Source organism: Bufo bufo, chromosome 4, assembly GCF_905171765.1.
Source record: "Bufo bufo chromosome 4, aBufBuf1.1, whole genome shotgun sequence".
NCBI classification, from domain to species: domain Eukaryota; kingdom Metazoa; phylum Chordata; class Amphibia; order Anura; family Bufonidae; genus Bufo; species Bufo bufo.
In genome coordinates this window covers 423,054,116-423,078,442 of record NC_053392.1, presented here as the reverse complement: position 1 = coordinate 423,078,442, position 24,327 = coordinate 423,054,116, and the positions used below count along the sequence as shown (strand labels likewise).

Below are 24,327 nucleotides of genomic sequence, written 5' to 3'. Positions count from 1 at the left end.
CGCGCGGAAAACTCGCCCGTGTGAAAGGGGCCTTATGCTTCTCAGACAGATATGAAGCTAGGTGCTTAAAAATATGATCTTAGATCAAATGCAGATCTTAGGGACACCTGCAACTTCCTTGATTTGCATAACCATACAGCTTGTACTTCTTGGTGTTGGAATTTTAATGCTGAGGAGTATATATTCTATGGGTGGTCAGAAGCTGATAAACAAGATTTTTAAAACATGAGCACAAAGGAGTAGAAAATGTAAACAAAAGTATAAAATAAAATAAAAACCTTGCAGCCTGTAACTGCCCTTAGCAGTTGTATGCTTGAACAGCAAATGACTACTGATGCCAGCGATAGGCAGAAGTGGTCTTGTAAACAATGAATATGATATTATCGCTTTACAGCAGGGACCCCGAGCAGCAGTACTGGAGTGCTGGGCATTTAAAAGGTGAACAGGTTTTTTATTTTTTATTTTTTTTATTTGATACTTCTCTCAGATCTGTGCTTAGTTTTAAAAATATTAGAAAACTGTGATTGGTTAAAGTAGCACTCCCGCAAACCTTTTTATTCTCTGACCTGTTAGAAAGGTACATGATGTAATCTTCTTACCAGTGTCTGTACTTGTGAGTTATCCCCTTCCTTCTGATTCTCAGCTGTGTCATTTGACCAGCAATTAGACTTTATATATAACACAGCATCTTAGGCTGGTTTCACATCACCGTTTCTTTTTCCGTTCTTCTGATCCATCAAAGTAACAGGAAAAAACAAAAACAGGATAATGATTAAAAAAGGTTCCAGTGCATCCATTATGCACATTTGGTATGTGTTTTAGGCTTTTCCATCTGAGAGATTTTTATTTTTTTGACAGAAGAAAAAGTCCTGCATTAAGTACTTTTTCTGTCTTTAAAAACAGATATTAGACAGAAATGTCTAAAATGGATGCAAAATGTGCATAAGGTGCAACAGGATCCTTTTTTTTTATTTTTTATATTCTTCTGGAAGATCAGAAGAAAAGAAAATGAAACAGTGATGTGAAACCAGCCTTAGGCCTCTTGCACACGTTAACGTTTGCGTTCCGTATACGGGACCATTCATTTCAATGGATCTGCAAAAAAAAAACGAAGGTACTCCGTATGCCTTCCATTTCCATATTTTCGTTTTTCCGTTCCGTTCAAAGATAGAACATGTCCTATTATTGTCCGCATAACAGACAAGGATAGTACTGTTCTATCAGGGGCCAGCTGTTCCGTTCCGCAAAAAATGCAATGCACACGGACGTCATCCGTATTTTTTGCGGACCGCAAAATACTGAAAAAGCCATACGCTAGTGTGCAAGAGGCCTTATGTGTAGACAGGAAGCCCTTTTCTCTATGTATTCCTGTGAGAGCCTGAATCTAAGTATCCTAGGAATTAACAGAGAAGTAATTGACCTCCTGCCCTGTGTCAAGTTGGAAATCAGAAGGGAGAGGATAACTCACAAATACAGTCACTGGTGAGAAGATTACATTCACTACAGATTATGTCATGCACCTTTCTGACAGGTTAGTAAACATTTTTGTGGCAGTGCTACTTTATGGGAATGCTTAGCTGAAAATGGTTTGTTAAAGTGTAACTGTCATGTATGACAAAAACATAATATGAACCCACCCCAACTTGCAGGAACCGAGCTGAACAGACTCCACTGACTATGATGGAGTCCATTCAGTTTCCATTCAGGAGCCTGTATTTTTACCAGACAAAAAGTCCTACATGCTAGGCTTTTTTGTCCGGTCTTTTTGATGGAATCTGTGACAGAGGCCTCGAATGGAGTCTCCAACACAGACGTGAACAAGTGTACGCCTACGTATTATATATTTGAACTACCGGTACCTCAACCTTTGTACTCCTCTTCTTCTAAAAATATTTCTCAAAAACTGTACGAGTGGTATGTTTACTGTTCCGGAAAAAATGTAGTGCGACCTCTGATAGGGACAGTTATAGTACGGTATATAACTTTGTTATTCAGCGAGCTGGGGAGCCTGCAGAATCGCTCACGGACAGTGCTGGCCACGTTGATGAGTGAAAAATAGCAAGGATATGAATATATATTTAGGGTCCAGATATTAATCTATTGTCCACTATGTGAGGGCAGCAGCGCCCAGCCATCTTCCCAGTCACTACTGAACTGTACTGTATTAGAAAGACAGATACTGTATGCCTTAGCAACGCTCATTTACAGAGCGCTGCCAAGGGACATTTCAGGGCTATTTTTCTACTATAAATGTACAACTTCACTAATTAACATATATTGGTAAAATGTTCCCTACACATTAGAAAAACGACAGTCATAACCGCTACACTTTAATAACACCTTCCCAACCAGTGCCATACTAGTACGGCACTGGCCGCGTCTTTAAAGATGTCGCCCGCTCCAGAGCGCCTCTGTCATGGTCACTTCCAGGCTAGGTGTTAGAAGGTCAGAGAGGCTGTCTGCACGTGATGTCATCTAAAAGCCTCTTTTAATTTCACTTTGTAGTTGATGGTAATGACCGCACCTCTAGTCAGGTGCAGCATAGTGGTCATTACTATTTAAGTCTGGCTACTCCCTTCACTCCTTGCGGTGTATAGCTTAATTTGCAAGTGGAAGAGCTGGTGTCTGTTGTCTCCTCTGGTGTTCCTGCTCTTTCTTCTACTTCAGGAGTTAAGTGTCTCATTCCTTTGTATTTGTTTTGTGTTGTTTCCCCTGCCTTCTGGTATCTGGTCTGAGTCAAGACCCCTGTTCCTTCAGCTTAAGGAACAGGTCGCCTTTGGGCCCTATCACTACCTTTGGGCATTACAGGGTAAGTCAGGCTTTAGGTTCCAGTGAATCAACGGTCCTACCACGGAGGTCTGTTCATTCGGTTAGCAGTCAGGGCTAGGGTTAGGATTCATTAGGTGGTGACCTTTTCCTCTCCTTAGTTTCTAGGCCAGATACCCCCCCCCCCCCCCCCCCCCCCTTCTTGTGTTTGGTGTGGTGTTACCTCCCACACCTCGCTGTGACAGCCTACTGTTTCATTCAGCAAGCACCCGAGACTCATGTCCATGACCGGCGATAATGCCAGTTGCAGACATTTAACCCTTCGGATGCCGTTTTCAATCTTGACCATGGCATCTGTGCACACGAAAACCCAGAACTGCGCACTTCCGGGTATGCTCAGGACTCCTCTGGCGGTGATCAGAGGCACCGGAGCGTGTATGCGGCAACCCCTGTCATTGAGATTTACAGGAGGCTGCTGCATGGTGTTTTCTATGGAAACACTATGCAGCAGCCTGTAGCAGGGCTACATAAGAAACACAGCTCCATTACACAGAACTACAAAAGAAGTTATAGGGGTCAGAATATTGCAACGAAAAAATATTATTTTATCAGTATCAAAACACAAGAAAAACTACACATATAAGGCCCGATTCGTACTGACCTAGAGAATAAAAGTAAGGCTACTTTCACACTTGCGTTCGGGGTTCCGCTTGTGAGTTCCGTTTGAAGGCTCTCACAAGCGGCCCCGAACGGATCCGTACAGCCCCAATGCATTCTGAGTGGATGCGGATCTGCTCAGAATGCATCAGTTTGGCACCGTTTGGCCTCCGTTCCGCTCAGCAGGCGGAAACCCGAACGCAGCTTGCAGCGTTTTTGTGTCCGCCTGGCCGTGCGGAGCCAAACGGATCCGTCCAGACTTACAATGCAAGTCAATGGGGACGGATCCGTTTGACGTTGACACAATATGGTGCAATTTCAAACTGATCCGTCCCCCATTGACTTTCAATGTAAAGTCAGGAGTCCCCTATTAATATACCATCAGATCAGTTTTCTCCAATCCGATGGTATATTTTAACTTGAAGCGTCCCCATCACCATGGGAACGCCTCTATGTTAGAATATACCATCGGATTTGAGTTAGATCGTGAAACTCAGATCCGACAGTATATTCTAACACAGAGGCGTTCCCATGGTGATGGGGACGCTTCAAGTTAGAATATACTGAGAACTGTGTACATGACTGCCCCCTCCTGCCTGGCAGCACCTGATCTCTTACAGGGGGCTATGATTCGCACAATAATTGTGCGGATCACAGCCCCCTGTAAGAGATCGGGTGCTGCCAGGCAGCAGGGGGCAGTCATGTACACAGTTCTTTTAGCATATTCTAACTTGAAGCGTCCCCATCACCATGGGAACGCCTGTGTTAGAATATACTGTCGGATATGAGTTTTCACGAAGTGAAAAATCAGATCTGTAAAAACCAGTTATGCAGACGGATCCGTTCTGAACGGATGCAAGCGTTTGCATTATAGGAGCGGATCCGTCTGTGCAGACACCAGACGGATCCGCTCCAAACGCAAGTGTGAAAGTAGCCTAACTGGTCAGTTTTATCGAATATCGAACATTGTAAATAAAAAAAAATAGTAAAACTGTGGCTCTATTTTTTTTCTAATTCCACCCCATTTGGATTTTTTTTTTTTCCCTGCTCCCCACAACTTTATATGCAATATTAAATGGTGGCATTGGAAAGTAAAACTAGTTCTGCAGCCTTCATACGGCTATGTGAACAGAAAAATAAAAAAGTTATGGCTCTGGGAAGGCAAAGAGCGCAAAAACCAAAAAACCTCTGGGGAAAGAAAGAGTTCATTATATCTGCTGGAAGATATTTACAGCTCTGTAACTGGCAGAATTCAGCAGACCTTGTTCTAAGGTGCCATTATAGGCAGTTCATTCCTTATATTTGTAACTTTTTTTTTTTTTGCAGCTCCTCAGTGTGCTGTGGGACAAAGGAGATTGCTTTTATACTCTTACCAATAACAACATAAATAAGTGGGATATGGATGATAATTCTGAATATCACGTTCTAAATTGGGACATGAACCGTGTGCTGAAAGAAGATATTTCTGATGCCATATGGGTAAGCATATGTTTTACATTTCTATCTCTGAGTGGGAATGCACCTACAATGTGAATTTCAAACCCCTCCATGATTTCTAAGTGGGAGAACTTGCAAAATCGCTGTATCTCAAGGCTGGCGGATCCATCCGCCAGTCTTGATCTCCCTGCACTGGCGTGAGATGCACCTGATTTGTTAAAGGGATTCTGTCGCCAAGTTTTGGGCTATAGAGCTGCGGACATGCACGGCTAGATCGCCGTTAGCATGTCCGCAATATACCTGTCCCATAAAGCTGGTTGCTTTTATTGTGCTTAAAAAATGATTTTATATATATGTAAATTAGACTTGTATGTGTCCAAGGGGCTGTACTAACCTTCCTGGAGCCCAGCCACGCCCGCCTGTGAAGGAGCCCAGCACCGCCTATGTCCTCCGAATCTCCTCCTTTCATCAACGATAGATTGCCGTAATCTCGCGATTCGCGAGCTCGCGCATGCGCAATGCCGGTATAGTGTTCCTTCCCTGTGCTGGCATCAGCCTCAGGGAAAGAACTGCGCATGCGCGAGCTCGCGCATCGCGAGATTACAGCTATCTATCGTTGATGAAATGAGGAGATTCTGAGGACATAGGCGGTGCTGGGCACCTTCACAGGCGGGCGTGGCTGGGCACCAGGAAGGTTAGTACAGCCCCTTGGACACATACAATTCTAATTTACATATATATAAAATCATTTTTTTAAGCACAATAAAAGCAACCAGCTTCATGGGACAGGTATATTGCGGACATGCTTGCGGCGATCTAGCCGTGCATGTCCGCAGCTCTATAGCCCAAAACTTGGTGACAGAACCCCTTTAACCACCTCAGCCCCCCTAGCTTGAACACCCTTAACCACCTCCGGACCGCCTAAGGATCGCGTTCCGGAGGTGGCAGCGCTGCGCAGAGTCACGCATATACGCGTCATCTCGCGAGACGCGAGATTTCGCTCAAAGCCGGCCCGCGCATGCGCATCGCGGGCCGGCAAAAGTTAAAGAAGAAGTTCGTCACCAGCCTGCCAGCAACGATCATTGGCTGGCAGGCTGGCGATTTTTAAAAAATCCAATCACAAGCCATATAACAGATCATATTAGTAAATATGATCTGTTATATGGCTTCTCTGCTTCTCTGCTGGTCCTTTTCGTCGGTTGGATCCAGCAGAGAAGCAGACTGAACTGTGAGTAGCACCAAACACTTCACTGTAGCCCCTGATCACCCCCCTGCACCCCAATTAACCCTTTGATCACCCCTTTGATCGCCCCTGTCAATCACTAGTGAAAGACAAAAAGTGATCAGTGTAAACTGTCACTTTTTTTTCTCACTAGTATTGGCTGTTAGGTTTTAGGGATAGTTTAGGCCCCTTGGTTAGGTAGTTAGCGTCAGTTAGCGCCCACCCCACCGCACCGCAGTCACTTTTATTCGCTGATTAGCGTATCGCTAATCAGCATTTGTACTTTTGTAGTATCTGTAAGTGATCAAAACTGATCACTGTCAGATCTATAATAGTATTAGTGTCACCTTAGCTCGCCCTCCACTCAAAATGCAGTGTTTGCCCGATCAGGCCTGATCGGTCGCCCACACGTGCGTTCACCCACGCCCGCCCCACCGCAGTAACAAAAAAATATTTTTTTTTGATCACTGCACATTCACTTTACACGCACTGCGGCGATAAAAAAATCAGTTTTGATATTTTTTATCAACCGCAGCAGCCTCCGGTACTTCGCTAGCCTCCCCTTTGTAAGACAGGTTTGCTTTTTTTCTTGGGTAGTCTCAGGGAATACCCCTAAATTTAGTAGTCCAAAATGTCAAACAGGGGGTATTCTTCTGAAGAGGCCTACAGGATTCTGACCCAGTCGGATGAGGAGTGGGAACCCTCATCTGATGAATCTAGCGGGTCAGAATATGAACCTGTGGAAAGCAGTGGCTCTCTGACCCAAAGTTCGGACGAGGAGGTGGAGGTCCCTGGCAGCACCAGGCGTACCCGGCCCCATGTCGCTAGACCACAGGTTGCGCAGGATCCGCTTCAAGAGCAGCAGAGTGGGGCTGTCGCTGCCGGATCACGTGGTGAGGCATACACCAGCAGCGCAGCCCTTCCTGGACCTAGTACCAGCACTGCCGTACAACATGGTGAAGTAGCGAGCACCAGAAGGGCAGTTGAAGCTGGTACGGTGGCACGTGCAATAGTTACCCCGTCGCAGCCACCGCACAGACAGGCCCGTAGACCCCCTAGAGTCCCTGAGGTGCTGGCAAATCCTGATTGGCAGTCACCAACTTCAGCCGCACCAGTAGTTCCCCCTTTCACCGCCCAGTCTGGAGTTCGGGTTGAGACGGCTCAAATCGGCTCGGCCCTGGGATTTTTTGAGCTGTTCTTGACTGCGGAGCTCTTGGACTTAGTCGTGGCAGAGACAAACCGGTATGCCACACAATTTATAACCGCAAACCCGGGAAGCTATTATGCCCAGCCTTTCCGGTGGAAACCAGTCCAAGTTTCCGAACTTAAAATTTTTCTGGGCCTTCTCCTCAACATGGGCCTGACAAAAAAGCATGAATTGCGGTCATATTGGTCAACGCACCCGATTCATCACATGCCCATGTTCTCTGCTGCTATGTCCAGGACACGATTTGAGACCATCCTGCGTTTTCTGCATTTTAGCGACAACACCACCTCCCTTCCCAGAGGCCACCTTGCTTTTGACCGGCTCCACAAAATTCGGCCCCTCATAGACCATTTCAACCAGAAATTTGCAGATTTGTATACCCCTGAGCAAAACATCTGCGTAGACGAGTCCCTAATACATTTTACCGGGCGCCTTGGCTTCAAACAATACATCCCAAGCAAGCGTGCCCGGTATGGGGTCAAATTGTATAAGCTCTGTGAAAGGGCCACAGGCTATACCCACAAATTTCGGATCTATGAGGGAAAAGATCAGACCCTGGAGCCGGTCGGTTGCCCTGACTACCTGGGGAGCAGTGGGAAGACAGTCTGGGACTTGGTGTCACCCTTATTCGGCAAGGGGTACCATCTTTATGTGGACAATTTCTACACAAGTGTGGCCCTCTTTAGGCATTTGTTTCTAGAACGGATTTGCGCCTGTGGCACCGCGCGAACTAGTCGCGTGGGCTTCCCCCAACGGCTTGTAACCACCCGTCTTGCAAGGGGGGAGAGGGCTGCCTTGTGTAACGAAGAACTGCTCGCGGTGAAATGGAGAGACAAGCGTGACGTTTACATGCTCTCCTCCATTCACGCAGACACGACAATCCAAATTGAGCGAGCAACCCGTGTCATTGAAAAGCCCCTCTGTGTCCACGACTATAATGCGCTCATGGGAGGGGTGGACTTCAATGACCAGATGTTGTCTCCGTATTTAGTTTCCCGCAGAACCAGACGCTGGTATAAGAAGGTGTCTGTATATTTAATTCAATTGGCGCTGTACAATAGTTTTGTTCTCTACAGTAAGGCTGGGAGAACACGATCTTTCCTCAAATTCCAGGAAGAGATCATCGAGAACCTCCTTTACCCAGGAGGTTCCGTGGCCCCATCCACCAGTGTAGTTAGCCGTCTACACGAGCGACATTTCCCCAGTGTCGTTCCTGGTACCTCAACCCAACCGTCACCCCGAAAAAGATGTCGTGTCTGTAGCAGGAGTGGAATAAGGCGTGACACCCGCTATTTCTGTCCTGACTGTGCTGACCACCCTGCCCTATGCTATGGAGAGTGTTTTCGGAAGTACCACACACAGGTACACCTAGCATAGGGATTGCATCTCACAGGACAGGCACACAGGGCTATTAGGGCCCTTTTACTCTCAGCTGCTGCAAACCTCTCCTTTCACCTGGGATAAAGTGCATCTTTGGGCGATTTGCGCTTTGCACATTGTCCCATGGGGAAGGAGAGGTTTGTTCTATAAAGGTAAAAAAAACTAAACAAAAAAAAAATTACCGGTAAGTAAAAAAAAGTTTAAAAAAAGTTAATATGTTCTGTTCTAAAGTTAATAAAGTTATTGCTTTGCGGCCTGGTTTTTTCTTTTTTGTTTATTTTTTTTTTTTTTTTTTTTTTTTTTTTTTACCTTTCAGGTGGACCAACCGATCGACTAGCTGCAGCACTGATGTGCATTCTGACAGAAGCATTGCGCCGCTGTCAGATTACACGCAAGTCGGTGTATGCGGCGCTGCAAGACGAGATTTCTCCTCTGATGGCATATGAGCTGAGGAGGTGGCGGTGTTCATATACTTTGGCAAACACTTTGTATATATAAAAAAAAAAATCCCGGCAATGATTTATTCATCCACATCGATTGATGTGAATGGAGAAATCGGGTTTGCCAGGGCATACGAGCTAAGTGGGTATGGATGTTGGGCGGAGCTCCTATGTCCTGGCAGACGCCTTTCCCCTCCTTTTTTTTTTTGGCAGAGATTTTTTCATCCACATTGATCGATGTAAATGAAGAAATCTGTGCCGTTCATTTTTTTCTTTCAGCCCAGAGGCTGAACGGAAAAAAAAAATCTCATTACCCGTATGCTCAATATAAGGAGAATAGCAGAAACTCCTAATGCTGGGCATACATGTAATGATTGTGGAGACCCTCAAATGCCAGGGCAGTACAAACACCCCACAAATAACACCATTTTGGAAAGAAGACACCCCAAGGTATTCGCTGAGGGGCATATTGAGTCCATGAAAGATTTGAAATTTTTGTCCCAAGTTAGCGGAAAGGGAGACTTTGTGAGAACAAAATCAAAAAAATCAATTTCCGCTAACTTGTGGCAAATTTTCTTTTTTCTATGAACTCGCCATGCCCCTCATTGAATACTTTGGGGTGTCTTCTTTCCAAAATGGGGTCACATGTGGGGTATTTATACTGCCCTGGCATTTTAGGGGCCCCAAAGCGTGAGAAGAAGTCTGGTATCCAAATGTCTAAAAATGCCCTCCTAAAAGGAATTTGGGCACCTTTGCCCACCTAGGCTGCAAAAAAGTGTCACACATCTGTTATCTCTGTATTCAGGAGAAGTTGAGGAATGTGTTTTGGGGTGTCTTTTTACATATACCCATGCTGGGTGAGATAAATATCTTGGTCAAATGCCAACTTTGTATAAAAAAATGTGAAAAGTTGTCTTTTGCCAAGATATTTCTCTCACCCAGCATGGGTATATGTAAAATGACACCCCAAAACACATTCCCCACCTTCTCCTGAGTACGGAGATACCACATGTGTGACACTTTTTTGCAGCCTAGGTGGGCAAAGGGGCCCACATTCCAAAGAGCACCTTTCGGATTTCACAGGTCATTTACCTACTTACCACACATTAGGGCCCCTGGAAAATGCCAGGGCAGTATAACTACCCCACAAGTGACCCCATTTTGGAAAGAAGACACTCCAAGGTATTCCGTGAGGGGCATGGCAAGTTCCTAGAATTTTTTATTTTTTGTCACAAGTTAATGGAAAATGATGATTTTTTTTTTCATACAAAGTCTCATATTCCACTAACTTGTGACAAAAAATAAAAACTTCCATGAACTCACTATGCCCATCAGCGAATACCTTGGGGTGTCTTCTTTCCAAAATGGGGTCACTTGTGGGGTAGTTATACTGCCCTGGCATTCTAGGGGCCCAAATGTGTGGTAAGGAGTTTGAAATCAAATTCTGTAAAAAAATGACCTGTGAAATCCGAAAGGTGCTCTTTGGAATATGGGCCCCTTTGCCCACCTAGGCTGCAAAAAAGTGTCACACATCTGGTATCTCCGTACTCAGGAGAAGTTGGGGAATGTGTTTTGGGGTGTCATTTTACATATACCCATGCTGGGTGAGAGAAATATCTTGGTAAAAGACAACTTTTCCCATTTTTTTATACACAGTTGGCATTTGACCAAGATATTTATCTCACCCAGCATGGGTATATGTAAAAAGACACCCCAAAACACATTCCTCAACTTCTCCTGAATACAGAGATACCAGATGTGTGACACTTTTTTGCAGCCTAGGTGGGCAAAGGGGCCCATATTCCAAAGAGCACCTTTCGGATTTCACAGGTCATTTTTTACAGAATTTGATTTCAAACTCCTTACCACACATTTGGGCCCCTAGAATGCCAGGGCAGTATAACTACCCCACAAGTGACCCCATTTTGGAAAGAAGAGACCCCAAGGTATTTCGTGATGGGCATAGTGAGTTCATAGAACTTTTTATTTTTTGTCACAAGTTAGTGGAATATGACACTTTGTAAGAAAAATAAAAATAAAAAATAAAAATCATCATTTTCCGCTAACTTGTGACAAAAAATAAAAAGTTCTATGAACTCACTATGCCCATCAGCGAATACCTTAGGGTGTGTACTTTCTGAAATGGGGTCATTTGTGGGGTGTTTGTACTGTCTGGGCATTGTAGAACCTCAGGAAACATGACAGGTGCTCAGAAAGTCAGAGCTGCTTCAAAAAGCGGAAATTCACATTTTTGTACCATAGTTTGTAAACGCTATAACTTTTACCCAAACCATTTTTTTTTTTACCCAAACATTTTTTTTTTTATCAAAGACATGTAGAACATTAAATTTAGAGCAAAATTTGTATATGGATGTCATTTTTTCTGCAAAATTTGACAACTGAAAGTGAAAAATGTCATTTTTTTGCAAAAAAATCGTTAAATTTCGATTAATAACAAAAAAGGTAAAAATGTCAGTAGCAATGAAATACCACCAAATGAAAGCTCTATTAGTGAGAAGAAAAGGAGGTAAAATTCATTTGGGTGGTAAGTTGCATGACCGAGCAATAAACGGTGAAAGTAGTGTAGGTCAGAAGTGTAAAAAGTGGCCTGGTCTTTCAGGGTGTTTAAGCACTGGGGGCTGAGGTGGTTAAAGGGGTTATCCGAGTTATTTTTTTGTTCTTTCTATGTTCCTAACTGGGCAAATGTAACAGCTTTCCAATTCACTCACTTTTATCTCCAGTGGCTGGTTTCTCAGGTCACATGACCTGTGATGTCAGCTTTTCTCCCTGCTCTGATAAAGGTCGTTTACAAGCCTGAAGGCTGTGCGCTCTATCCTAGGAATCTATCCCCCTTCAGCTGCACAGACTCAGGGCTGAAGTGTTTACTGTGTAGCTGCAACAGTGAGGAGACAAATGCTGGGCACAGGAGCTGAAAGAGAAGTTCTACAAAGCATTACAGGTAGGGGGAAGATCCTGTGTGTATTTGCAGTGTCATTATATAAGTGGAACTTGTAGTTCTACACTTACAAGTTGCTGTTTTCTCCCAGCACTCAGGGCAGCTCTTGTATCCACTCCCTTAGCAGTGTCATTATACAGCTGGGACTTGTAGTCCCAGCTGCAGAGTCTCCCAGCAGGCAGACATGTCACTCAGGGCAGCTCTTGTATTCACTCCCTTAGCAGAGCAGGGGGAGGGGCAGAGATTGTTTTTATTGCATGTAAACAAAGGGCCAGAAAAGAACCAGGGAAATGAGGAAATATATATATATTTTTTTTTGCATAAAACTTGCTTAGCTCAGTTATATATCAGATATTCAGTGCTATATTATATTTTTTTCATAACTCGGATAACCCCTTTAATGATCAGACCACTTTTTACAATTCTGCACTACACTACTTTAACGGTTTATTGCTCTGTCATACAAATTACCACCCAAATGAATTTTACCTCCTTTTCTTCTCACTAATAGAGCTTTCACTTGGTGGTATTTCATTGCTGCTGACATTTTAACTTTTTTTGTTATTAATCGAAATTTAACTACATTTTTGCAAAAAAATGACATTTTTCACTATCAGTTGTAATTATTATTTTTTTTAAATACATTTCTATATAAATTTTTCTCTAAATTTATTGTTCTACATGTCTTAGATAAAAAAAAATGTTTGGGTAAAAGTTATAGCGTTTACAAACTATGGTACAAAAATGTGAATTTCCGCATTTTGAAGCAACTGTGACTTTCTGAGCACCTGTCATGTTTCCTGATGTTCTACAATGGCCAGTCAGTACAAACACCCCACAAGTGACCCCATTTCGGAAAGTAGACACCCTAAGGTATTCACTGATGGGCATAGTGAGTTCATAGAACTTTTTATTTTTTGTCACAAGTTAGCGGAAAATTATTATTATTATTTTCTTTTTCCTTACAAAGTCTCATATTCCACTAACTTGTGCCAAAAAATAAAAACTTCCATGAACTCACTATGCCCATCACGAAATACCTTGGGGTGTTTTCTTTCCAAAATGGGGTCACTTGTGGGGTAGTTATACTGCCCTGGCATTTTAGGGGCCCTAATGCGTGAGAATAAGTCTGGAATCCAAATGCCTAAAAATGCCCTCCTAAAAGGTACTCATTGGAATTTGGGCCCCTTTGCGCACCTAGGCATGTGTCACACATGTGGTATCGCCGTACTCAGGAGAAGTAGGGCAATGTGTTTTAGGGTGTATTTTTACATATACCCATGCTGGGTGAGAGATATATCTCTCTAAAAGTCAACTTTTCCCATTTTTTTTTTATACAAAGTTGTCATTATAGAGAGATATTTCTGTCATCCAGCATGGGCATGTGTAAAAAGACACCCCAAAACACATTGCCCTACTTCTCCTGAGTACGGCGATACCACATGTGTGACACTTTTTTGAAACCTAGGTGCGCAAAGGTTCCCAAATTCCAATGAGTATCTTTTAGGGCTCTTTCACACCTGCGTTCTTTTCTTCCGGCATAGAGTTCCGTCGTCGGGGCTCTATGCCGGAAGAATCCTGATCAGTTTTATCCTAATGCATTCTGAATGGATAGAAATCCGTTCAGGATGCATCAGGATGTCTTCAGTTCCGGAACGGAACGTTTTTTGGCCGGAGAAAATACCGCAGCATGCTGCGCTTTTTGCTCCGGCCAAAAATCCTGAAGACTTGCCGCAAGGCAGGATCCGGAATTAATGCCCATTGAAAGGCATTGATCCGGATCCGGCCTTAAGCTAAACGTCGTTTCGGCGCATTGCCGGACCTGACATTTAGCTTTTTCAGAGTGGTTACCATGGCTGGCGGGACGCTAAAGTCCCTGCAGCCATGTTAAAGTGTAGTGGGGAGCGGGGGAGCAGTATACTTGCCGTCCGTGCGGCTCCCGGGGCGCTCCAGAGTCACGTCATCCATGCGCATGGGGCGCTCTGACGTCATTCTGGAGCGCCCCGGGAGCCGCACGGACTGTAAGTATACTGCTCCCCCGCTCCTACTATGGCAACCAGGACTTTAATAGCGTCCTGGGTGCCATAGTAACACTGAAAGCATTTTGAAGACGGCTCAGTCTTCAAATGCTTTCAGTACACTTGCGTTTTTCCGGATCCGGCGGGCACCTCCGGCAACGGAAGTGCATGCCGGATCCCAACAACGCAAGTGTGAAAGAGGCCTTAGGAGGGCATTTAGATTCAAGACTTCTTCTCACGCTTTAGGGCCCCTAAAATGCCAGGGCAGTGTAAATACCCCACATGTGACCCCATTTTGGAAAGAAGACACCCCAAGGTATTCTGTGAGGGGCATGGCGAGTTCATAGAAGTTTTTTTTTTTTTTGGCACAAGTTAGCATAAATTTTTGGGGTTTTTGTTTTTTCTCACAAAGTCTTCCTTTCTGCAAACTTGTGACAAAAAATTCAATTTTACATGAACTCGCCATGCCCCTCACAAAATACCTTGAGGTGTCTTCTTTCCAAAATGGGGTCACATGTGGGGTATTTATACTGCCCTGGCATTTTAGGGGCCCTAAAGCGTGAGAAGAAGTCTGGAATATAAATGTCTAAAAAAATTTACGCATTTGGATTCCGTGAGGGGTATGGTGAGTTCATGTGAGATTTTATTTTTTGTCACAAGTTAGTGGAATATGAGACTTTGTAAGAAAAAACAAAAAATAAAAAAATATCAATTTCCGCTAACTTGTGCCAAAAAAATGTCTGAATGGAGCCTTACAGGGGGGTGATCAATGACAGGGGGGTGATCAGGGAGTCTATATGGGGTGATCTCCCCCCTGTCATTGATCACCCCCCTGTAAGGCTCCATTCAGACGTCCGTATGTGTTTTGCGGATCCGATCCATGGATCCGTGGATCCGCAAAACACATACGGACCTCCTGAATGGAGCCAGCCTTACAGGGGGGTGATCAGGGAGTCTATATGGGCTATATGTCATTGATCACCCCCCTGTAAGGCTCCATTCAGACGTCCGTATGTTTTTTGCGGATCCATGGATCGGATCCGCAAAACACATACGGACGTCTGAATGGAGCCTTACAGGGGGGTGATCAATGACAGGGGGGTGATCAGGGAGTCTAATATGGGGTGATCAGGGGTTAATAAGAGGTTAATAAGTGACGGGGGGGGGGGGGGGGTGTAGTGTAGTGGTGTTTGGTGCTACTTATTACAGAGCTGCCTGTGTCTTCTGGTGGTCGAACCAAGCAAAAGGGACCACCAGAGGACCAGGTAGCAGGTATATTAGACGCTGTTATCAAAACAGCGTCTAATATACCTTTTTAGGGGTAAAAAAAATCGCATCTACAGCCTGCCCGCGCGCGTTCACAGGAAATCTTGCGTCTCGCGAGAGGACGTGCCGGCGCGTCCAGAAGGAATAACAGGGCCGCCGCTAGGACGCAATCTTTGGAATGTGGGCCCCTTTGCCCACCAAGGCTGCAAAAAAGTGTCACACATCTGGTATCTCCGTACTCGGGAGAAGTTGGGGAATGTGTTTTGTGGTGTCATTTTACATATACCCATGCTGGGTGAGAGAAATATCTTGGCAAAAGACAACTTTTCCCATTTTTTTATACAAAGTTGGCATTTGACCAAGATATTTATCTCACCCAGCATGGGTATATGTAAAAAGACACCCCAAAACACATTCCTCAACTTCTCCTGAATACAGAGATACCAGATGTGTGACACTTTTTTGCAGCCTAGGTGGGCAAAGGTGCCCAAATTCCTTTTAGGAGGGCATTTTTAGACATTTGGATACCAGACTTCTTCTCACACTTTGGGGCCCCTAAAATGCCAGGGCAGTATAAATACCCCACATGTGACCCCATTTTGGAAAGAAGACACCCCAAGGTATTCAATGAGGGGCATGGCGAGTTCATAGAAAAAAAAAAAATTTGGCACAAGTTAGCGGAAATTGATTTTTTTGATTTTGTTCTCACAAAGTCTCCCTTTCCGCTAACTTGGGACAAAAATTTCAATCTTTCATGGACTCAATATGCCCCTCAGCGAATACCTTGGGGTGTCTTCTTTCCAAAATGGGGTCATTTGTGGGGTGTTTGTACTGCCCTGGCATTTGAGGGTCTCCGCAATCATTACATGTATGCCCAGCATAAGGAGTTTCTGCTATTCTCCTTATATTGAGCATACAGGTAATGAGATTTTTTTTTTCCGTTCAGCCTCTGGGCTGAAAGAAAAAAATGAACGGCACAGATTTCTTCATTCGCATCGATCAATGTGGATGAAAAAATCTCTGCCAAAAAAAGAAAAAGGAGGGGAAAGGCGTCTGCCAGGACATAGGAGCTCCGCCCAACATCCATACCCACTTCAGCTCGTATGCCCTGGCAAACCCGATTTCTCCATTCACATCAATCGATGTGGATGAATAAATCATTGCCGGGATTTTTTTTTTATATATACAAAGTGTTTGCCAAAGTATATGAACACTGCCACCTCCTCAGCTCATATGCCTCGGCAAACATATCTTTTACTGCAGAGGAGAAATCTCGTCTTGCAGCGCCGCATACACCGACTTGCGTGTAATCTGACAGCAGCGCAATGCTTCTGTCCGAATGCACATCAGTGCTGCAGCTAGTCGATCGGTTGGTCCACCTGGAAGGTAAAAAAAACAAAACAAAAAAGAAAAAACCAGGCCGCAAAGCAATAACTTTATTAACTTTAGAACAGAACATATTAACTTTTTTTAAACTTTTTAAACTTTTTTACTTACCGGTAATTTTTTTTTTGTTTAGTTTTTTTTACCTTTATAGAACAAACCTCTCCTTCCCCATGGGACAATGTGCAAAGCGCAAATCGCCCAAAGATGCACTTTATCCCAGGTGAAAGGAGAGGTTTGCAGCAGCTGTGAGTAAAAGGGCCCTAATAGCCCTGTGTGCCTGTCCTGTGAGATGCAATCCCTATGCTAGGTGTACCTGTGTGTGGTACTTCCGGAAACACTCACCTAAGCATAGGGCAGGGTGGTCAGGGCAGTCAGGACAGAAATAGCGGGTGTCACGCCTTATTCCACTCCTGCTACAGACACAACATTTTTTTCGGGGTGGCGGTTGGGTTGAGGTACCAGCAACGACACTGGGGAAATGTCGCTCGTGTAGACGGCTAACTACACTGGTGGATGGGGCCACGGAACCTCCTGGGTAAAGGAGGTTCGCGATGATCTCTTCCTGGAATTTGAGGAAGGATCCTGTTCTCCCAGCCTTACTGTAGAGAACAAAACTATTGTACAGCGCCAATTGAATTAAATATACAGACACCTTCTTATACCAGCGTCTGGTTCTGCGGGAAACTAAATAGGGAGCCAACATCTGGTCATTGAAGTCCACCCCTCCCATGAGCGCATTATAGTCGTGGACTGAGAGGGGCTTTTCAATGACACGGGTTGCCCTTTCAATTTGGATTGTCGTGTCTGCGTGAATGGAGGAGAGCATGTAAACGTCACGCTTGTCTCTCCATTTCACCGCGAGCAGTTCTTCGTTACACAAGGCAGCCCTCTCCCCCCTTGCAAGACGGGTGGTTACAAGCCGTTGGGGGAAGCCCACGCGACTAGTTCGCGCGGTGCCACAGGCGCAAATCCGTTCTAGAAACAAATGCCTAAAGAGGGCCACACTTGTGTAAAAATTGTCCACATAAAGATGGTACCCCTTGCCGAATAAGGGTGACACCAAGTCCCAGACTGTCTTCCCACTGCTCCCCAGGTAGTCAGGGCAACCGACCGGCTCCAGGGTCTGATCTTTTCCCTCATAGATCCGAAATTTGTGGGTATAGCCTGTGGCCCTTTCACAGAGCTTATACAATTTGACCCCATACCGGGCACGCTTGCTTGGGATGTATTGTTTGAAGCCAAGGCGCCCGGTAAAATGTATTAGGGACTCGTCTACGCAGATGTTTTGCTCAGGGGTATACAAATCTGCAAATTTCTGGTTGAAATGGTCTATGAGGGGCCGAATTTTGTGGAGCCGGTCAAAAGCTGGGTGGCCTCTGGGACGGGAGGTGGTGTTGTCGCTAAAATGCAGAAAACGCAGGATGGTCTCAAATCGTGTCCTGGACATAGCAGCAGAGAACATGGGCATGTGATGAATTGGGTTCGTGGACCAATATGACCGCAATTCATGTTTTTTTGTCAGGCCCATGTTGAGGAGAAGGCCCAGAAAAATTTTAATTTCGGAAACTTGGACTGGTTTCCACCGGAAAGGCTGGGCATAATAGCTTTCCGGGTTTGCGGTTATAAATTGTGTGGCATACTGGTTGGTCTCTGCCACGACTAAGTCCAAGAGCTCCGCAGTCAAGAACAGCTCAAAAAATCCCAGGGCCGAACCGATTTGAGCCGTCTCAACCCGAACTCCAGACTGGCCGGTGAAAGGGGGAACTACAGGTGCGGCTGAAGTTGGTGACTGCCAATCAGGGTTTGCCAGCACCTCAGGGACTCTAGGGGGTCTACGGGCCTGTCTGCGAGGTGGCTGCGACGGGGTAACTACTGCACGTGCCACCGTACCAGCTTCAACTGCCCTTCTGGTGCTCGCTACTTCACCATGTTGTACGGCAGTGCTGGTACTAGGTCCAGGAAGGGCTGCGCTGCTGGTGTATGCCTCACCACGTGATCCGGCAGCGACAGCCCCACTCTGCTGCTCTTGAAGCGGATCCTGCGTAACCTGTGGTCTAGCGACACGGGGCCGGGTACGCCTGGTGCTGCCAGGGACCTCCACCTCCTCGGCCGAACTTTGGTCAGAGAGCCACTGCTTTCCACAGGTTCATATTCTGACCCGCTAGATTCGTCAGATGAGGGTTCCCACTCCTCATCCGACTGGGTCAGAATCCTGTAGGCCTCTTCAGAAGAATACCCCCTGTTTGACATTTTGGACTACTAAATTTAGGGGTATTCCCTGAGACTACCCAAGAAAAAAAGCAAACCTGTCTTACAAAGGGGAGGCTAGCGAAGTACCGGAGGCCGCTGCGGTTGATAAAAAATATCAAAACTGATTTTTTTATCGCCGCAGTGCGTGTAAAGTGAATGTGCAGTGATCAAAAAATAATAATTTTTTGTCACTGCGGTGGGGCGGGTGTGGGTGAACGCACGTGTGGGCGACCGATCAGGCCTGATCGGGCAAACACTGCGTTTTGGGTGGAGGGCGAACTAAAGTGACACTAATACTATTATAGATCTGACCGTGATCAGTTTTGATCACTTACAGATACTATAAAAGTACAAATGCTGATTAGCGATACGCTAATCAGCGAATAAAAGTGACTGCGGTGAGGTGGGCGCTAACTGACGCTAACTACCTAACCAAGGGGCCTAAACTATCCCTAAAACCTATCAGTCAATACCAGTGAAAAAAAAAAAGTGACAGTTTACACTGATCACTTTTTTTCCTTTCACTAGTGATTGACAGGGGCGATCAAAGGGGTGATCAAAGGGTTAATTGGGGTGCAGGGGGGTGATCTGGGGCTAAGGTGTGTAGTGTTTGGTGTACTCACAGTTCAGTCTGCTCCTGTGCTGGATCCAACCGACGAAAAGGACCAGCACAGGAGCAGAGAAGCCATATAACAGATCATATTTACTAATATGATCTGTTATCTGGCTTGTGATTCGATTTTTTAAAAATCAGCAACCTGCCAGCGACGATCATTGGCTGGCAGGTTGCTGATGCAATTCTCCTCGAACTTTTGCCGGCCCGCGATGCGCATGCGCGGGCCGGCTGAGACCGAAATCTCGCGTCTCGCGAGAGGACGCGCCGGCGCGTCCACTCGGAATGATACAACCACCTCCAGGACGCGTCTGTGCGTACAGCGGTCCGGAGGTGGTTAAAGGGAACCCTGTCACTGGGATTTTGGGTATAGAGCTGAGGACATCTGTTGCTAGATGGCCGCTAGCACATCCGCAATACCCAGTCCCCATAGCTTTGTGTGCATTTATTGTGTAAAAAAAACGATTTGATACATATGCAAATTAACATAAGAGTCATATCTTAGGCCTCTTTCACACTTGCGTTGTCCGGATCCGGCGTGTACTCCACTTGCCGGAATTACACGCAGGATCCGGAAAAACGCAAGTGTACTGAAAGCATTTGAAGACGGAGCCGTCTTCAAAATGCTTTCAGTGTTACTATGGCAGCCAGGACGCTATTAAAGTCCTGGTTGCCATAGTGGGAGCGGGGGAGCGGTATACTTACAGTCCGTGCGGCTCCCGGGGCGCTCCAGAATGACGTCAGAGCGCCCCATGCACATGGATGACGTGTCCATGTGATCACGTGATCCATGCGCTTGGGGCGCCCTGACGTCACTCTGGAGCGCCCCGGGAGCCGCACGGACGGTAAGTATGCTGCTCCCCGCTACACTTTACCATGGCTGCCAGGACTTTAGCGTCCCGGCAGCCATAGTAACCATTCAGAAAAAGCTAAACGTCGGGTCCGAAACGACGTTTAGCTTAAGGCCAGATCCGGATCAATGCCTTTCAATGGGCATTAATTCCGGATCCGGCCTTGCGGCAAGTGTTCAGGATTTTTGGCCGGAGCAAAAAGCGCAGCATGCTGCGGTATTTTCTCCGGCCAAAAAACGTTCCGTTCCGGAACTGAAGACATCCTGATGCATCCTGAACGGATTTCACTCCATTCAGAATGCATTAGGATAAAACTGATCAGGATTCTTCCGGCATAGAGCCCCGACGACGGAACTCTATGCCGGAAGAAAAGAACGCAGGTGTGAAAGAGCCCTTACTTGTGTGACCAAAGTCATATTTTCAAGCTCTGACTCATCTCAGGATAATTTGCATATGTATCAAATCCGTTTTTATACACAATAAAAGCACACATATAAGCTATGGGGACTGGGTATTGCAGATGTGCTAGCGGCCATCTAGCAACCAATGTCCTCAGCTCTATACCCAAAATCCCGGTGACAGGTTCCCTTTAACCACTTTCAGACCGGGCCATCTACCCCCCTTCCTGACCAGACCTAATTTTGCAAATCTGACATGTCACTTTGTGGTAATAACTTTGGAACACTTTTACTTATCCAAGCTGTTCAGAGATTTTCTCATGACACATTGTACTTCATCTTAATGGTAAATTTGAGTCAATATGTTTTACCTTTTATTTATTAAAAAAAATCTCAGAGTTAACGAAAATTGGAAAAAATTCACTGTTTTCTAAATTTGAATCTCTCTGCTTTTAAGACCGATAGTGATGCCTCATAAAATATTCATTAATTAACATTCCCCGTATGTTGGCATAATTTTGGTAATGTAATAAAAAAAATTCAGGATGTTAGAAGGTTTGAAGGTTATTTGGGGATACGCCAGGGCTCATAAGGGAAGGAGCGGCATCTAGATTTTCTAACATGGAATTTTATTTACCGTAATTGTTTTTAAGAACGATAACTTTATTTTTTGTTGAATGTGCTGTGTGAGGCCTTTTTATCTCTTTTTTTTTTATGTGAAGTCACAAAAAAAGCTGTTTGTCATTTTTCTATTTTCTATATCTTTTTTTATACCGTTTACTTGATGGGGTAGATCATGTGATATTTTTAGAGATCCTGTCATTACGTACGCAACGATACCAAATATGGCTAGTTTTTTTTTTTTTTTGTTTTGTTTTACGTTTTACACAAACATTTTTAGGAAAAAAAAATCATGTTTTTGTGTTGGCATTTTCCCATTTTGGGGTACATGCGACTTTTTGATTTTAACATTTTGTTTTTTGGGAGGTGAGCTAACTAAAAAATCAGTTTTTGCGCTATGTTTATTTTTTTTACGGGGTTCAGCTTATGGGGTAGATCATATTATATTATTATAGAGCCAGTTGTTGTAGACGTGGTGATACCAAATATGTCTTTTTTTCTAAAAAAAAATTTTAATGTGTTTTAAATCACAGATTTGGCAGGATTTTTTTTATATTTTTATTTTTTAATCTGAAACTTTTTATTTATTTATTTTCAAAACACTTTTTATTTATTTTATTTTACACTTTGTGTCCTCCATAAGGTCATACAAGACTTCTGAGGGACATTTAACTTCATTTTATTTTTTTCACTATTGATTTCTCCTGTAACTGGGACTGACATAGTAGCCCCAGTTACAGGGGAAATACACCGCCCAGAGAGGCTTACAGCATTATACAGCGCTGTACAGCCTCTGTGCAGGGCTGATGGAAGACTATGAATGACCCTACAGCTCCTGCACGCCCCGGCGGTCACATGACCACCAGGACAGGAAGCTGCAGATGGCTTCCTCAGCTGTATACACAGCGCTCGTTCAGCGCTGTGTATATAGCAATCTAGACGGCAGGGACAGCCAGAAAACTGTCCCTGCCTTCTCTCTTGGGTGCCCTGCTATCACTGACAGCAGGGCCCCCTGTTCGGCTGCTGCACAGCTGCCATGAGCCTTAATTTGCAACTTTTTTTTACCCTACATTGGTGGCGTGGAAAGAATAATAAATGTTCCCCTGTGGCTCTAATCTTGTGCCTTGACATGCAACATGGCTCAGGAGTAATTGAATACCATGCGCATGGTGTTATTTACACTGCTTGTATTGAGAAGTGTAGGGGCTCTGGGTTGAAACAATGAATGGAATTCTTGTGAAATGACTTCATTTTGGAAGCTACACCCTTAAGGTGTTTTTAAAGGGGTTTTGACTACTGATATTTTGCATAAATGATTGCATACTAGACCCTGGAAGTGAAAATAATTTTCCACAAATACGGTATTTCAGTGCCCAATATGTTGTGCCATCAAAGACACATCACTCCTTTTAAATTGTTGGGCAGGTTTTACTGGGTACTGAAATACCTTGAATAGTGCTGCAGCTATCGGCTATTTTTGAAATTGAGTATTCTATTGATTAATCGAGTACTCTAATAACAAAAAACTAATTAAAATAACGTTTTTCTTTATAAAAACTCATCAGCCCCCAGTGCCATCAAGTTCCCCCGCCCCCCAGTGCCAGCACATATTTTAATGGATTGGACTACAGGCGCCATGTCACTTTGGAACATCTTCTGAGTGCCAGTACAGCTATTTTCTGACAACCATACGTTTATTTTCTCTCAGAGCTGTGTGAGGGCTTATTTTTTTATTTTTTTGCTGAATGAGGTGCCATTATCATTTGGTTCTTTTTTGGGGTATATAGATTATTATTATTTTTTTTTTTTAAGCACTTTTTATTTTGCTTCTTGGGAAGCAGGAAAGAGAAAAGACAGCAACTGCCATTTATTTTTGGGTTTTCTTATTGCAGCGTACACCGTGCGGGGAAAAATTAAGTTATCCTTATTCTTCTGGTTAGTATGGTCAGTATCACTATGGACATTTTTATTTTTTACAGTGTTTACACAAAGCCGTGATATTTTTATTTTCTGGCGAAAGTCTTGTGACTTTTTGATCTGTACCAAAAAAAAAAAAAAAAAAAACCTCTTCCCATAACTAAGTCATATAACTTTGTAAAAAAAGAATAATAGACATATCGGGTATCGCCACGTCGACTGGCTCTATAAAAATATCACATGATCCATCCCGTTAGGTGAACATTGTAAAAAATAAATAAAAACTGTGCCAAAACTGCCATTTTTTGTCACCTTTCCTCACAAACGGTGTAATACTAAGCGATCAAACACTCGTATGTACCCCACAATGGTACCAATCAAGACTTAATCTTGTTCTGCACAAAATGAGTCAAGACAATTGCCCAAAAAAATAAAAGAATATGGCTCTCAGAAAATGGCAACACAAAAACAAGATTTAATTTTGAAAAATGCTGTTACTGTGTAAAAGTAATAATAAAAAAAATAGACATATTATATTATGTATTGCCGAGTCTCTAACAACCTGCTGTATAAAAATATGACGTTATCTACCCTATCAGGTCAACACTCTAAAAATAAATAAATTAAAAACCGTGCCAGAATAGTAATTTTTTTTATCCCCTCATGTTACAAAATGTGTAATGTAGAGTGATCAAAATGTCATATGTAACCCAAAATGGTACCAATGAAAACATGCTTTTTCTCCTGTTACCCCTTGTGAAAATGAAAAGTTTGGGGCTAAAGCAACATTTTATTGGAGCAAATGAAACTTTTAATTTTCACAGCCAAGTGTTTCTAAATTCCCTAAAACACCTGTGGGGGGACAAAGTGCTCAGTACACCCCTTAATAAATTCCTTGATGGGTCACTTTTTGAGGTTTTCCACTGTAGGGGTACGTCAGGG

General features: G+C 44.2%; 1 protein-coding gene across 1 annotated transcript in view; it reads left to right on the top strand.

Annotated features, from left to right (window-relative positions):
• NUP133 (nucleoporin 133) overlaps positions 1 to 24,327 on the top strand; it is a 301,419-nt gene that overhangs the window by 78,347 nt on the left and 198,745 nt on the right. The window contains exon 7 of the mRNA XM_040429313.1: positions 4,750 to 4,902. Coding sequence (XP_040285247.1) covers positions 4,750 to 4,902 — 153 coding nt within the window. The remainder of the gene's footprint in view (positions 1 to 4,749; positions 4,903 to 24,327) is intronic.